The 14,193-nt window shown below is 42.1% G+C and overlaps 1 protein-coding gene across 1 annotated transcript; it reads left to right on the top strand.

Moving 5' to 3' along the window:
• Positions 1-5,242: 5,242 nt before the first annotated feature.
• Positions 5,243-13,965, top strand: LOC109763873 (uncharacterized). Its single transcript, XM_020322743.4, has 24 exons — positions 5,243-5,699; positions 5,843-5,914; positions 6,400-6,443; positions 6,527-6,638; positions 6,963-7,034; positions 7,492-7,554; positions 8,048-8,125; positions 8,202-8,294; positions 8,380-8,499; positions 8,692-8,775; positions 8,953-9,168; positions 9,259-9,306; positions 9,599-9,853; positions 10,071-10,165; positions 11,141-11,385; positions 11,709-11,777; positions 11,863-11,927; positions 12,124-12,293; positions 12,398-12,476; positions 12,561-12,816; positions 12,922-12,967; positions 13,201-13,309; positions 13,417-13,479; positions 13,635-13,965. The coding sequence occupies exons 1-24, from the start codon at positions 5,406-5,408 to the stop codon at positions 13,713-13,715; spliced, it is 2,829 nt and encodes a 942-aa protein (XP_020178332.1). The 5' UTR covers positions 5,243-5,405; the 3' UTR covers positions 13,716-13,965.
• The last annotated feature ends 228 nt before the right edge of the window (positions 13,966-14,193 follow it).

Genomic DNA, 14,193 nt, shown 5'->3' with positions numbered 1-14,193 from the left:
GGGATGCCATCACGGAACACTCTCAGGTGGACGCGCATAGTCTGTCGTCTTCATTCGATAAGCTGAACCAGAGCTTGTGGTCGGGGACATACACGTGGTGGCCTCTGAACAGCAATGCCCACTTTGCTCCACTCGCGCCTCATGGTACCAAAGGAGTATGTGCTGGCGCCCACCATGGATGCCCTATGAATCTTTGACCACCTTGAAGGCACACATGGCACAGGGGTGCGGTGGTGGCAACTCGTCGTAGTTTGCGTCATCCTTAGAATCCTTGTAATCACCACCCAAGTCGTAATCAGTAAACATGTAATGACTACCGAGTCACGATTAGCTTCTGGGTCATCGAAGCGGGTTTGGTCGTCAGGGCGCCAGTACCAGTCATCCTGCCCAAGAAATTTGGCGGGAGGGCATAGATAAGGGCATGTAACCATCTGAGCCAGGACTGCAAGCCATCCTCTATATCTATGACGTATGAGCATCTATAATAGATGCCCTATAATAGGGCACCAAAACTTGCCTCGAGTAAAATTTAGGGAACAAAGCGTGAATTTTAGGGGATGAGAAATTGAGTGTCTTCATCATGTGCCCCAAAATAGGGCACCAGATAGGGCACGACTGCTCCAACAGCTGCCCTCAAATAGGGTAGCCGCACCAAAAATGTGTTCTCCACAATTGCATATGTATTGAACAAAATATGAACTTTGAACAGAATTTACCTTTGCAAGATCACCACACATATAGTCAAAAACATGTTAAGTAGAAGTTCAAATCAACATATCAAACTTCTAATGCACAAATCAAATTCAAAAGCAAACCACAAGCATAGTGCATCACCAACACAAACAAAAGTGCACGCAATATAAAAGTACATAGAACATAGCCTCTCCACTTTCATTTTCTCCATTGTCACTTGTGCTTTCATTCTCATCATGGCTTGCAACATTAGCATCATTGTCATCATTGGCTTCTTTATCTTCATTGTAAACATTGGCATCATTGCCACCCATAGCTCCATTCAAGCCGCCTCCCAAGGCACCCATCGCACCACCCATGACAACTCGATCCCATAACACTTTTTACCTTAGCGACATTTCATCGAACATGTTGTAGATCGCTGTGGTGGTCATGACAGGGGACGTGGGCTCCTCCTCCACGGGCGGCGGTAGGACGAAAGGGGGGAGGACGATGCACCACCATTACAGCAGCCACCGCAGCGGCATCAACCGACGACATGGCTTTAACCTTCTTCGACCACGAAGTAGCAAGGCAGGGTCGAGCGGTGGCCTCTTCACACCGCCACCTCTTGGCTCGGGCGTGGTGGCCTTCTTCTGAGGAGGTGCATCCACTCCTGCTACGTACGACAGCGGCTCGTGGGGCCGTAAAACCGTCGCGGCGAGCAAGCGCAGCCATGGCGGTGGCGGCGGGAATGACATCGTTGTTACTGCGGGATCTGCCGATTTTGGTGATGATTAGGTGGGGTAAAATAAGGTTAAGGATCGGTACGCTACAGCTTGAAAGCGGGCAGGAGGGGGCGCCGTTGATCGACCAGCAGATTCACAAACCGGCGGCTCATGTTTCCTCTCCAATCTCTCACAAAAGAAAGAGCATGGACTAGTTAATTGATGATGTCTCCTTCTTCTCCTTCTAGTAAGATCAATAACTCAAGATCCACACGTGTAGAGGAAAAGTAGCACGCAACGAAAAGATCATCCATAGATTAACCGGGATGCATTGGAGTCTGCGAGATGGACGAGCAGAAAGGTGCGTGAGGGAGAGAGGTCAAGGGTGGCGCAATGAGAATTTTTTTTTTCTTTTATAAAATCGGCGAAATGAGAGATGCCCGCCAGGACTCGCAAATGATATGTGTCCCTCATAGCAACACTTCTCACAGTGCTCGCCCACTAGAGCGCTCCTGGTAGGCCGGCCCATTAGTCGGAGTAGGAAGAGCTCAGGTAGCAGTTTTTTCTGGCTTCCGGGCCGTTTTCCTTCATTGTTTTGGTTGTTTTCTTTGTTGGTTTTCTCGGTTTTTTTCTATTATAGTTTTCCCTTTCTTTTTTCCTTTTTTCTCCTTTATGTTGTTTTATTTCACAAATTTCTAAAAATGTTCAAAAAATTGTTAGAAATTTTGAAAGTTGTACATTTTTGTTTGTGTTTTTAGAAAATGTTGGGAATTTATTTTTTAAAAATCGCTATTTCAAGAATGTATACATAAATTTAAAATTTTGTTCACATTTTTCAAAATTTTGTTCAGGATTTCAAAACTTGTTCGTTTTGAACTCTCAAACATTTTTGAATTCTCCATGAAAATTTCCTAAATTCATGAGCATTTTTTGAATTCATTAAAAAATCAGTTCACGAACATTTTATGAATTCATGAACGTTTATTGAATTCATGAAGATTTTTAAATTCATATTTTTTGAATGCATGAACATTTTTCAGATACCTGAGCACATTTTGAATTCTCTATGAACATTTTATGAATTCGTGAAGATTTTTTCGAGTTCATGCACTTTTTTCAAATTCACAAATATTTTCTCAAATACATGCAAAAAAATTGTATTCACTAACTTTTTTGAATTCACAAACTTTTTGAACTTTTCGTTTTTTTATGCAATGGGAAAAAAGAAAAATAAAAGAAGAAGGAAACCCACAGATCCACGCTAGACTACACTACAGAACGTAGCTGACCCACTCTCTGTGCGGCGAACTGAGCGATCGGTGCAGGGACGTGATCGACGCGCGCTATCTCGCTAGAAGCAATAGATATTATTGCCCGTCGTGACTTCGACAAGCCATAACACTCCCCCTCCGCCTTGCTGCATGGTCAGTTGCGCCCGGTGGCGAATCTAAGGGGGGGGGTGCTTCGACAAGCTCGAGCCCCGCCTCCAAAAATTGGAAAAAAAATTACTAGTATTCTGTTCAGCCTACCTTATTTGAACTAAAAAACTGAGAGTTAGTGGTTTTTTCTTCACACCGTTAACTTTGAGCCCCCCTTCATTTTCTTCCAAGACTCGCCACTGGTTGCGCCGAATCAGCGATGTTTGCCTTTCCCAGTTCCTTTTGGGCTCCATTAGCAATACAAAGATGGATTACAAACTCAGGAGTAATATTGTAGCACACTCAGTGAGGCCTGAGTGAGCTCTATTGTTAGGCCGTCTCTAGAGTCGTTCATGAAACGGAAGCCCCTGAATATCTACGGGCATGTCCGGGCACCGGCCATCCAATGCTATTTCCCCCAAATACCTTACTTGTCCATCCCTTGTCCAAATGGAGAGAGGTGAGAGGAGGAAAGAAAAAAGTGGGTTTGTGATGGAGTCCGAGTTGGCGGTTCCCATGGGTTGTCCAAACTTCCCTAGAGCTTCCTCCAATTTGGGGGCTAACAAGGGGATTTCGGACGTCTGTCCATGCCCATGATCAATTGAGAGGTAGCGTGGGATATCTAGAAGTGTCCGGTCCATCCGGTTCAAACACATAGGGGATATTTGGTGCCGTGTTGGAGATGCCCTTAGCCCTTGACTTTATGGGTAAATTTATCATCACAATTTAGCTAAGAGTGTTCTAGCTTATCATACTTATGAACTTTGATATGCAATAAATGATAGTTTTCCTAAAAACCCGCGTTAGAATGAAAAATAATAATAGCCAGTTACTTTTCTAAAAAACATAGTACAGGTACATGCAAAAACATAGTACAAATACATGCATTCGTCATTGGTTTTCTAATGACTGGTGGTTTGTTTGAAACCTTAAAACCGGCACGTATACTCATCTCTACGAACGAACGTATGCACATCTCATTTTGTGAGCACCTAGAAGAGATTGAGGTTACAGATTTTGGGATTGATAGTCGGCACAGTCGCCTCGTAGTCAACAAAAACATCGTCTCCCACTGAACGAACATTGTCAAAAAAAATCTAGAATAAATCCAAGAAAATAAAATGAACCAGTTACCTCTCAAAACAAAACAAAATGAAGCCGGCTGTTTGCTGACAAACGGATAATGAAGGTGTCTATTTTTTTAACAGGAATCCATTCTAGTAAAATGAAGTAGGTAGCATATAGTGTATGAAAATGCATAATCTACAGTTACTGTATAAACATTACATTGCAGGTCGGCAGAGTATATGCATGGATCTTAACTTTGCCTTGCGACTGTTTCTTCAGAGTCTTTGCCTTGCGAGCTTGAGCCCACCCACAAACTTGGTCAGCACTTTTAAAGAAACAAGAGCATGATGCAACGTTTTGGCAGTGTCCATGGTTTAATACAATCCCAAGGCTTTATATCAAAAGCGGGTTTAGACGGCCAAGTAGGACAATTATATCGTTAGCAATTGTAAGTGGAGCACTTTAAAGAATCTAGACGACGGCACTTGTATACGCATACACGAATAATGGCGTTTATCTGCCTTTGTTTCTTGGACTATTTGCGGTCCTTTATCTCTTTCTCGTCGGCAATGCCATGCAATCCATTTTAGGCCTCACTTGGTTTGGAGGGTTTTCATAGGGAAAAAAAACATAGGAATGATGATCCTAGAGAAAAGGTTTTTCTTTTTGGGTTCAGAGAAAAGTTTTGTATATATACATTCAGTTTGTAGGACACAGAGTACATGATTGCCTCAAGAATACTTCATTTTTCGGTGCTTTTAGAGGAAACTACATTCCACTCAAATCTCATTTTTTGTGTGTTTGAAACGGGACAAATCATTTCTTTAAGATGGCAAGTGTCCTCCTTACTACATTTATTTCCTACGTTTTGATTTTCTCCAAACACTAGATGAGGTGGCGACCCAAGGTAGAGAGAGAGAGAGAGAGAGAGAGAGAGAGATCAACTCACAAGTTGTTGGTTTATATAACTCTCATTTAGTTACTACTTCGTTCTGTTTTATTAAGAGTTATGTAAATCGAAAGAGTGAATTGGAATTCTCGTTTCAAAAAAGGTAGCACCTTTTCTGTAACTAGAAAATGATATGAACCGCTGCTAAAAATGAGTGGAAATGGGTTCTCCGGGTGGATTCGGATGATGTTGTTAAAGAAAAGATTCAGACGGCCAACGAACGTGATTCCTCAAAAAAACATGATTACTACTCGTACGTGTCGTCAGCAGTCGTGTAGTGGATGCAATGATAATCCTCGGAAAACAAGAGCTGCCGTTCGGAACGGATGGAAACACAACCACCACCTGAACGCGGCCGGCGGAAGCGACAAGCCGGCGCCGGCCGCGTCCGCTACAAAGACGACACGCACACGCACACGCACACATCCCTCTCCCACTCCAGCCGGCTCCCACTCCCAGTCTGCCACCAGTCACCACCACCGCACACGCCCGCGTCACCGGTCAGCCTCACCACCGTCGCCTCCACTCCCTCCCCGTCCCCCGTCCCCCGCCGCATTGCGTGTCGATCGCATGCTGCTCTCCTTCGCCCAGCCCCGCCTGCTACCCCGCCTCCCCTCCCCGGCGACCGCCACCGCGACCACTGCCCGGCCTCGCGCCCCGCGCCGCGCGCTCTCCTCGGCCGCCAAAACCGCCGCCGCAGGCCGGCTCCGCGCGGTGGTCTCCGAGCGGGCCGTTGAAGGGATGGCGCCGGCGGCGGCGGGGCAGGAGGGGCGGCCGCTCCGGGTGGGGCTCGTGTGCGGCGGGCCCTCCGCCGAGCGGGGCATCTCGCTCAACTCCGCGCGCTCCGTGCTCGATCACATCCAGGTCAGCCCTTCGTGTCGAGCTTACTGTATTTATCACTCTAGTGTTTAAGGTTTGACTGCGTCGTGAGCTTCGGGTCAACGCTTATACTCTTCTTAAAAATAAAAATAAATTGTTGGTTGGCTGATGGGGAATGTTGGATGCAGGGCGAGGACTTGTTGGTGAGCTGCTACTACATCGACTGCGGCATGAACGCGTTCGCGATCTCGCCCGCGCAGGTGAGCTCCTGATCTGCTCAGCTGCTCTTGTTAACTCCTTAGCTGAATATTCAGTCATTCGGTGCTTGCTGTACTGTCAATGCGTTTGTCTGAACTGAATCCGGCGATACATCATTCGAGGAGCCCACAGCTCGCTTTGATTTCTTTATGCATAATCATAATCATGTACGTAATAGTTTGTCTGAACTGAATTCGCTTCTCTGAAACCATTTAGTATAACATTCTTAGCTGAACATTCTGTCATTGGCTGCTTACTGTGGTGTTAGTTAGTTTGTCTGAACTGAATTCGGCGATGCATTATCTGAACCCACTTTCGTGTCTCTCTACACACGGTCATGCAATAATTCCCTTGGTTGAATTATGATTAAACAAATTACCTGCCCTGTTTGGTTTGGTTTAATTCAGATACCCTCATTAAAAAAAGCATTTTGTTGATTCGAGCACTCTGTTTGTAAAATGACAGTCTGTCATGTTTTACTCCACAGCTGTATTCCAACACCCCTTCCGATTTCGATTTCAAGCTTGAAAGGTGAGCTTACGGCCAGGGTTTATTTCTTTTCCTTGCTAATTTTAGTCCATTTCAAATTGTTCAGTCTCAAATTTCACCTACAGTCTAGCACAAGAATTTTCCACCCTATCTGAATTTGCGGAACATCTTGCTGCCAATGTTGACATTGTCTTCCCGGTGATACATGGAAAATTTGGTGAAGATGGTGGTATTCAGGTTTGTAGTTACCTACGAATATTAATAATGCTTTACATGCAAAGAAAATAAAATGCTGGTGCCACGATGCATTCTTGCAGATTTTCAGTTTGTTTCAGCATTGCACTAGCATATAGTGCTGACTGTCTCTTAGTTATTTTTATGAGAATTTCACATTGCTGCTGATTCTTGTTGATGATAAGATGCTAAGGCCTGCCAAGGCAGCACACCTGCAGTATAGAACTTAATATCAACTCATCAATATATACAAAACTCAAGTACTCAACAGAAAATTTAGTATTTGTGATGTTTTATATGTTTGCCATGTTCTATAAAAATATTCAGGAGCTTTTGGAGAAAGCAAATGTTCCATTTGTTGGGACGCCCTCTAATGAATGCCTCCGTGCTTTTGACAAGGTATGCTTTACTAATCATGACATGGAGCCACTTGACCCATAAGTTTTTTTTGTATCACCCTAAATAGTTGCTCAAGGCTTCATGTCTTGTTGAGTTCGGTTCGGTTGAGTTCCCCTTATTGTGCTTTCATCATCCTCCAATGTCATTTTTGGTACATGGACAGGGAAGGCCTATTCCAGTGTCATCCTCAACATTTTCTAGTTTAACAAATATACCCGAATTATCTCATGAAATGAGTTTGCAGTATTATTAGGTTTGAATTTGTCAGAATAAAAATCTTCCATTGCATGAAACAAGTGGATTTTACGAAATGCTATCTGATGAGCAGCTTTAATGTATCATTACTGTCAACTAAAGGTTGATGACAATGTGAATTTTTTTTTTGTATATTCACTTGATATGAACAATTCCAATTATACGTGTGACCTGATTTCATGAATCTTGAATATGGCTGCAGCATAATGCATCGCTCGAGCTCGACGCTCAAGGTTTCTTAACAGTACCAAACTTTCTTGTAGAGGTAAGGCTTCTTTCTGAGTGTGTTATGTACACAATTCAATATGTATTACCTATCTTCACTAACAGTTCAGCCGCTCTTTTTATAAAATATTTCTGTAAGGCATACAAGGTTTAGTACACACAATATGTAGTGACACCCTGGAATTTTTTTATCATTCAGAACTCTGTCTCATTTGCTTCTTGTTTCAGAAAATAAAGGCACTGAATCTTAACAAACACTTAGGATAAACTTATTTTATTTTGTCTTTTGCAAAAGTACAACAGTAATTATGAAAGGCAAAAAGTATCTCTTTATTATAATCCAAAAATGAGAAGGCATGATGAATTCTTGTTTCAAAATCCATGATTTTGATTGGACTTCAAAATTTTTTTTGTGAAGTTTGCAATGAATGATTTGTTAGGAGGTGCCTTATGTGATTACTAATCCTGATGCTCTTCTGTTGGCGCCTGACCATGTGTCCTGCATGTGTCACCTACGGGCGATGACAAAGTAGAAGGATAAATTGGCCACGTCAGAATTGGAGGAATGGTTTAGAAGCATCAATTTGAATAAAGAAAATGGCAAAGTGATTGTAAGTAAAGATGCCTTATTTGAAAATTTATTCCTTAAATTTTCTTGCTTAGCATGTAACTCATGTGCATACACAGGTCAAACCTACGAGAGCTGGATCAAGTATCGGCGTAGTTGTCGCTTATGGTGCTAATGAGGCAGCTGAGAAAGCCGAGGGAATATTTTCAGAGGTGCTTGGTAGTTAGTACTTACTGCCATTGTTTCTTAAAGAGAAAAAAGTGTGCCACCTAATCTGATATCTCAGATGTCTAACAGGGAATTGATAATAAGGTTATCATAGAAGTTTTTCTTGAAGGGGGCTGTGAGTTTACAGCCATTGTTCTTGACGTTGGGACAGCTAATAATAGTGAGCCTATCGTTTTGCTTCCAACGGAAGTAAGATTTGTATCTTTTTTTTTCTTACCTCTGCTTTCCTATGGTCCTTTCTCTTTAACATGGTCCAACCAAAGTCTGGTTTATATCAAAAGAAGTTGTTCCTTATGGAGAGAGTTTGATCTCTAGAAACTCTGTAAGATGTGTAGTAAGAGTGAAAGACTGAACTAGGTCCTCTTGCCCCCTTTTCTGCAGGTTGAGCTTCAGTCATCAATTTCTAGTGATATTCAGGAGGATACAATATTTAACTACCGTAGGAAGTACCTTCCAACTCAACAGGTATTTGAAATAAAGATCACATATTGCTATGCAAGTGATTTAGTCATATACATGCACAAGGGGCGGATGTTTTCTGTCGACCCTTGTAACTTAGCCTGCCAAAATGAGACATTACTTTTTTATAACTTATCTCACATGAATAGTTCGTCTATGCATTGAATATTGACCCCTTCACAGGTTGCGTATCATACACCTCCACGGTTTCCGGCAGAGGTGATAGATTGCATAAGAAAAGGAGTATCCCTTTTATTTCGCCACTTTGGCCTGCGTGACTTCGCTAGGATAGATGGTTGGTTCTTGCCAAGTCCTGCTACTTCTCTGCCCTCGTCTGAAAATGGTGTTAAATTTGGAAATACAGAGTATGGTGCTGTCCTTTTCACTGATATTAACTTGGTAAGCATCTTTAGAAAATTTCTCATGCTTAGGTTTGCAGCACGGGTTGTGATTTCTAGTGTGACATATGCTGTTATCCTGTCTTAACAGATAAGTGGGATGGAGCAAACCAGTTTCTTATTTCAACAAGCTTCAAAGGTATCGCTGCTAATACTTTGTACTTCCCACATACAAAATTTGGCAATTTCAGTTTCTATAAATAAAAATCAATTCAACTAGGTTACATGATTTTTCCTCATCTGTGTGCACATTTTCTGACTGCTGCACAACACCATTGAGGGTATTTATATTTTGTAAATAATATGCAGTATAAAACATTAGCCATCAATCATCGTGCAATTACTGCAAGTAAGTGTTGGACATTTACATGTGTACATATATAATGCTTGATCTCGCCACTAACTTTGGAACAAAAAAAATCATTTTTCAGGTTGGATTCTCTCACTCTCGAATCCTCCGTACAATTGTTCAGCATGCTTGCTCACGATTTCCTTCCCTTGTTACAAGCAATAATGCATGGACTGCTTTATCCAGAAAAATGCAATCAGCAAAACAAGCATTGATAATCCCGAATGGTACATGCAAGCAGAAGGCTTTTGTGATATTTGGTGGCGATACTTCAGAGCGGCAAGTATCTCTTATGAGTGGCACAAATGTCTGGCTTAATTTGCAAGGCTTCGATGATGTAAGATCCCTAGCTTCCTCGTATCTAATGGCAGAATTCTTGACTGCAAAGGTGTTTTTGTTCTGATGCTTTCATGCATGTTTAAATGATGGGAATCAGCTCATGTTCAGTCTATATTTTGTTGTCATTGATTATTGGGCTGTATGGTGTCCCATGTGTTTTTGTTCCATTTTCATGCTCTGATGATTTATATTTATTTCTCTTCCGGTGCCTTTAGCTTGATGTGACACCGTGCTTGCTTGCACCTTCGAATGGATATTCTTCCCACAACGAAGATTTTAGCGAAAGTTCACGCGACGTTTGGACACTGCCGTAAGTGTTTCTTCCACCACCTGATTAATTGCGGGACATGAAGCTTTACTGGCGCAGACCCAATAATCTTATTTTGAGTCTTGCGTAATGCAGCTTCTAGTTACTGTATGAAAACAGAGAATTCCAACTTTATGTGCTATAGTTTGTTAGAAGTACTTATATTACTTTCATCTTAACTGATTAACCTAATTTGGTTAACCTAATTTTGATTGCATTCCTGGGCATCTATGGCCTGAAAGGGACCATCATTTCATATTGAAGAATGCTAATTTTTTACCTAAATTGAAGAATGATATTCGGTATTGGTGTTGAAAACTACTATTTGACATTGTATATTAGCTTCAAGAATTAATTTTTTCTTGCATTTCAGTCTTGGACTTCATAATTTTGCAGAAGATGGGTTGTCTTATTTACTTATCACATTCTGTCAGTGCAACTGTGATGCTGCAGTCATACACTAAACCCAAAAACAACCCCATATCCGCAGTGTGGACAGGGTGGAGCGGGCGCCTACCCTGGGATTTTCCATTAGCTTTTATATCATAGCAAAAAATTATAAGTAAATTTTGATGGACAGTTCCACTGCTACCCACCCTGGTCCATTGGGCTAGATCCACCACTGCGTATCGCTGTATCTGGCACTTTAATTACTACTAGTAGTAAGTATAAAAATATGTGGACGAACTACGAGATGAAATAGACACCCATATTCGAGTTGTGAGACTTGAAGTTTGTGGTGGGCTAGATGAAGTATTTTGCTTATAGTTCACTTCTCATTGCACATTATCATGATATTTTCAGAGGCATAATGATGCTGGTCATTATTTTTGGGCGCTTGTGCCCAAACCGGAATTCTGATTTAACTGTTGGCATTTAAGATCCAACATCGGTCTTTCATCGAAGAGCAAGATATTTTCTTTCATTCTTCCTAGTTGTTATAGTTCACTGAAGCATTAGCCTCTTACTGTGTGACAGATATTCATTAGTGTTACGGCATACCACTGAAGAAGTTCATGCTGCATGTTTTGAAGCAATTGAACCAGAGCGGGTTGAAATAACATCTCGCTTACGTAATCAAGTAATGAAAGAACTTGAACGAGCATTAAGCAAGCAAGATTGGTTTGCGGGCTTTGACATCACTGATGAACAACCTATCAAATACTCTCTGCAACAGTGGATTGATTATGTTAAAGAAGCTAAAGCTGTAGTGTTCATAGCAGGTATTTTTTCCAATACATATTTGTGTATCTAATCTTCTAGCTTTCTAGGCATAATAATGTCCGGCTTTTCGTATGTATATATGTAGTTATGAACTTATGATGGATGCGCGATTAACTGTTGCGAGATGAAACGTGGTATGGAAATAGGAATTTCGAAAGAAAATTTCTGGAACTAATGAACTCTGTTAATACTTACTTCTATCACAATAAAACCAAACATAAGTGGTAAGGCACATAGTGAAAATACAGATGTAGAGGCCTATGCCTCAACACCTATGCTTTGTTTTTTGTTGGTATCTCAATATCGAATATATTACATGTAGTTCATGGTGGTATTGGGGAGGATGGTACCATTCAATCGCTGTTGGAATCTGCAGGAGTTCCTTACACAGGTGCGATCACAGCTTGTAGGATACATATATGTCTCCAACTCTAAGAATATAAAATTATGCTGATATCAAAGTTCTCTTTGTGCAGGGCCAGGGCCAATAGCTTCTAGAACATGCATGGACAAAGTTGCAACTTCACTTGCCGTTGATCATGTATGAGCCTTTCAGGTCTTCTTTATAGGAATTCCATGCTGATTTTTTTTTTGGCAATGGCAATGTATGATATAATCCATGCGCAATGCATTAACAGCGCAATGTTAAATCGTCAACTAGATTTGTTAGAGCTGTACTACTCATGCTATGATTGTGCCCTTGTGGATGGTTCACTAGTTTTCTTGTACTTGTGCAGTTGGCTAGTTATGGCATTCACACTATACCAAAGGATGTAAGAGCAAGAGAAGAGCTACTAAAGTCATCTCTTGTTGATATCTGGAATGACCTGAAAGCAAAATTACAAACAGAAACGGTATGTGTGAAACCTGCTCGTGATGGATGCTCAACTGGTGTGGCAAGATTGCGGTGAGCATTTCATTAAGCTCCTGTTCACTTGATGTTTTCCAACTATTTAACATGAAACTTTGGCTGTCTTACGCATAGCTCATTAAGAAACTATCTGTTATCAGATGTCCAGAGGACCTAGAAGTCTATGCAAATGCACTGAGGGGAACGCTTCCGCGTCTGCCTGCTAACTGTCTATCCAAGGTACCAGAAATTCAATTTGGTAACTCGTTAAGCCAGAGTAACTTGATGTTAAGCTGCACTTTTACGTTGATCTATATTTGTTAGGCACATGGAGTTATTGAGATGCCAGTCCCTCCTCCGGAGTCACTGATATTCGAACCATTTATCGAAACCGACGAAATTATTATCTCAAATAAATCGTGGAATGATAGTACCCGCCATCTGGTATGGAAGGGTGAAAATGAGTGGCTTGAAGTGACCGTTGGTGTTGTTGGGAAGCGTGGGGAGATGCATTCACTAAATCCAAGTATCACAGTCAAGGAAAGTGGTGATATTTTGTCTCTTGAAGAGAAATTTCAAGGTGATTAGTCTGGAATAGGCCTTTGAAGGTTTACATTTGTTTGTTCAGAGTCATGTTGTCTTGAGGGCAGCGTTAATGTGCTTTGCTTTATGCTGGTACTTTCAGGGGGAACTGGAATCAACTTGACACCACCTCCAGCAACAATCATGAGGTTTAATATCTGTTCCTGTTCTTAGTTCCCATTTTTTTTACAGTGGATTTCTTTCCCAACTAATTGGTACCTCACCCGTACTTTCTCTGTTCCCACATGAGATTGCTTGCTGCCGAAATAGTTCCTTTTCTTTTTGGAAATAACAGTTACCGAATATAATTTTTATTTGGGATGAACATACTTCCAGATTCATCTCTGCATCATGACTTAATATTTATCTGCTGCACTCGTAGTGAGGATGCGCTACAGAAATGCAAAAGTTGTATCGAGATGACGGCGAACACATTAGGTCTGGAGGGCTTTTCACGCATCGACGCATTTGTTAATGTGCACAGCGGAGAGGTGCCTCTCTCGATCTCCCTCATATATTTATGCAGTTATAAAGCGAAGAAGAGATTAGTTTAGCCGTGGTAATTAATTAATCACTGTCCCTGCATTTGATCCTGAAGGTGCTGTTGATAGAAGTAAATACCGTACCTGGGATGACTCCCTCCACTGTCCTGATTCACCAGGTAAGCCACACGCCTCTCTCTTAGGTCAGAGCCCCACGCCTCTCTGCCCACTGTTCCAGAAAGCACATATTTATCTACACTAGCTTGTTGCTCCCCAGTACCTAGGGCCATTTAAACCTTGTAACATGTGTGTGTTGGTATCATCCCAAATGCAGGCACTCACGGAAGAACCACCCATCTACCCTCACAAGTTCTTCAGAACGCTCCTCGATCTGGCGTTTGCAAGAGCAGGCTAGATATACAAGGGCCCTGAAGAAAAGAAGAAGATATATGCGCCTCTAGCCGGGGCGCGTCGATTTCAGTGCGAATAGGGTCGCTTACCGCTATGTACTACGGTATCGATTTGTGTTGTGCAACTGCCAATGTATGCAAGTGACTCTTGTGTGGGATTTGATAGTCATTGGTGCGAAAAGATGTGGGGTGTCCAGTTGATACCTGGATCCTTTTGCGTGCCAGAAAGTTATTATAAGGTCTCAGGTTGGTGAATGGTGATCGCACTAGCTCAAAGTCCACCAGCACCAGGGGAAGCTGCTGGGCTGAGAACTCTACATCGGTGGAGCCATCCAACAAAGGTGAGTGTGTCGAATAAGTGCACGGTCGACTGCGAAAAGGCAGCGATGTATCGAAAGCGTGCGCGTGTGCGTGTGCTTTCGGCTCAATCTATGGCATACAGAAATGCTTTCTGCTCAATCACTTCTACCATATCCCGAGCGC

This window comes from Aegilops tauschii, chromosome 2 (genome assembly GCF_002575655.3).
Source record: "Aegilops tauschii subsp. strangulata cultivar AL8/78 chromosome 2, Aet v6.0, whole genome shotgun sequence".
NCBI lineage: Eukaryota > Viridiplantae > Streptophyta > Magnoliopsida > Poales > Poaceae > Aegilops > Aegilops tauschii.
Note: the sequence above shows the minus strand (reverse complement) of the source record. Positions and strands in the feature narration are given on the sequence as shown.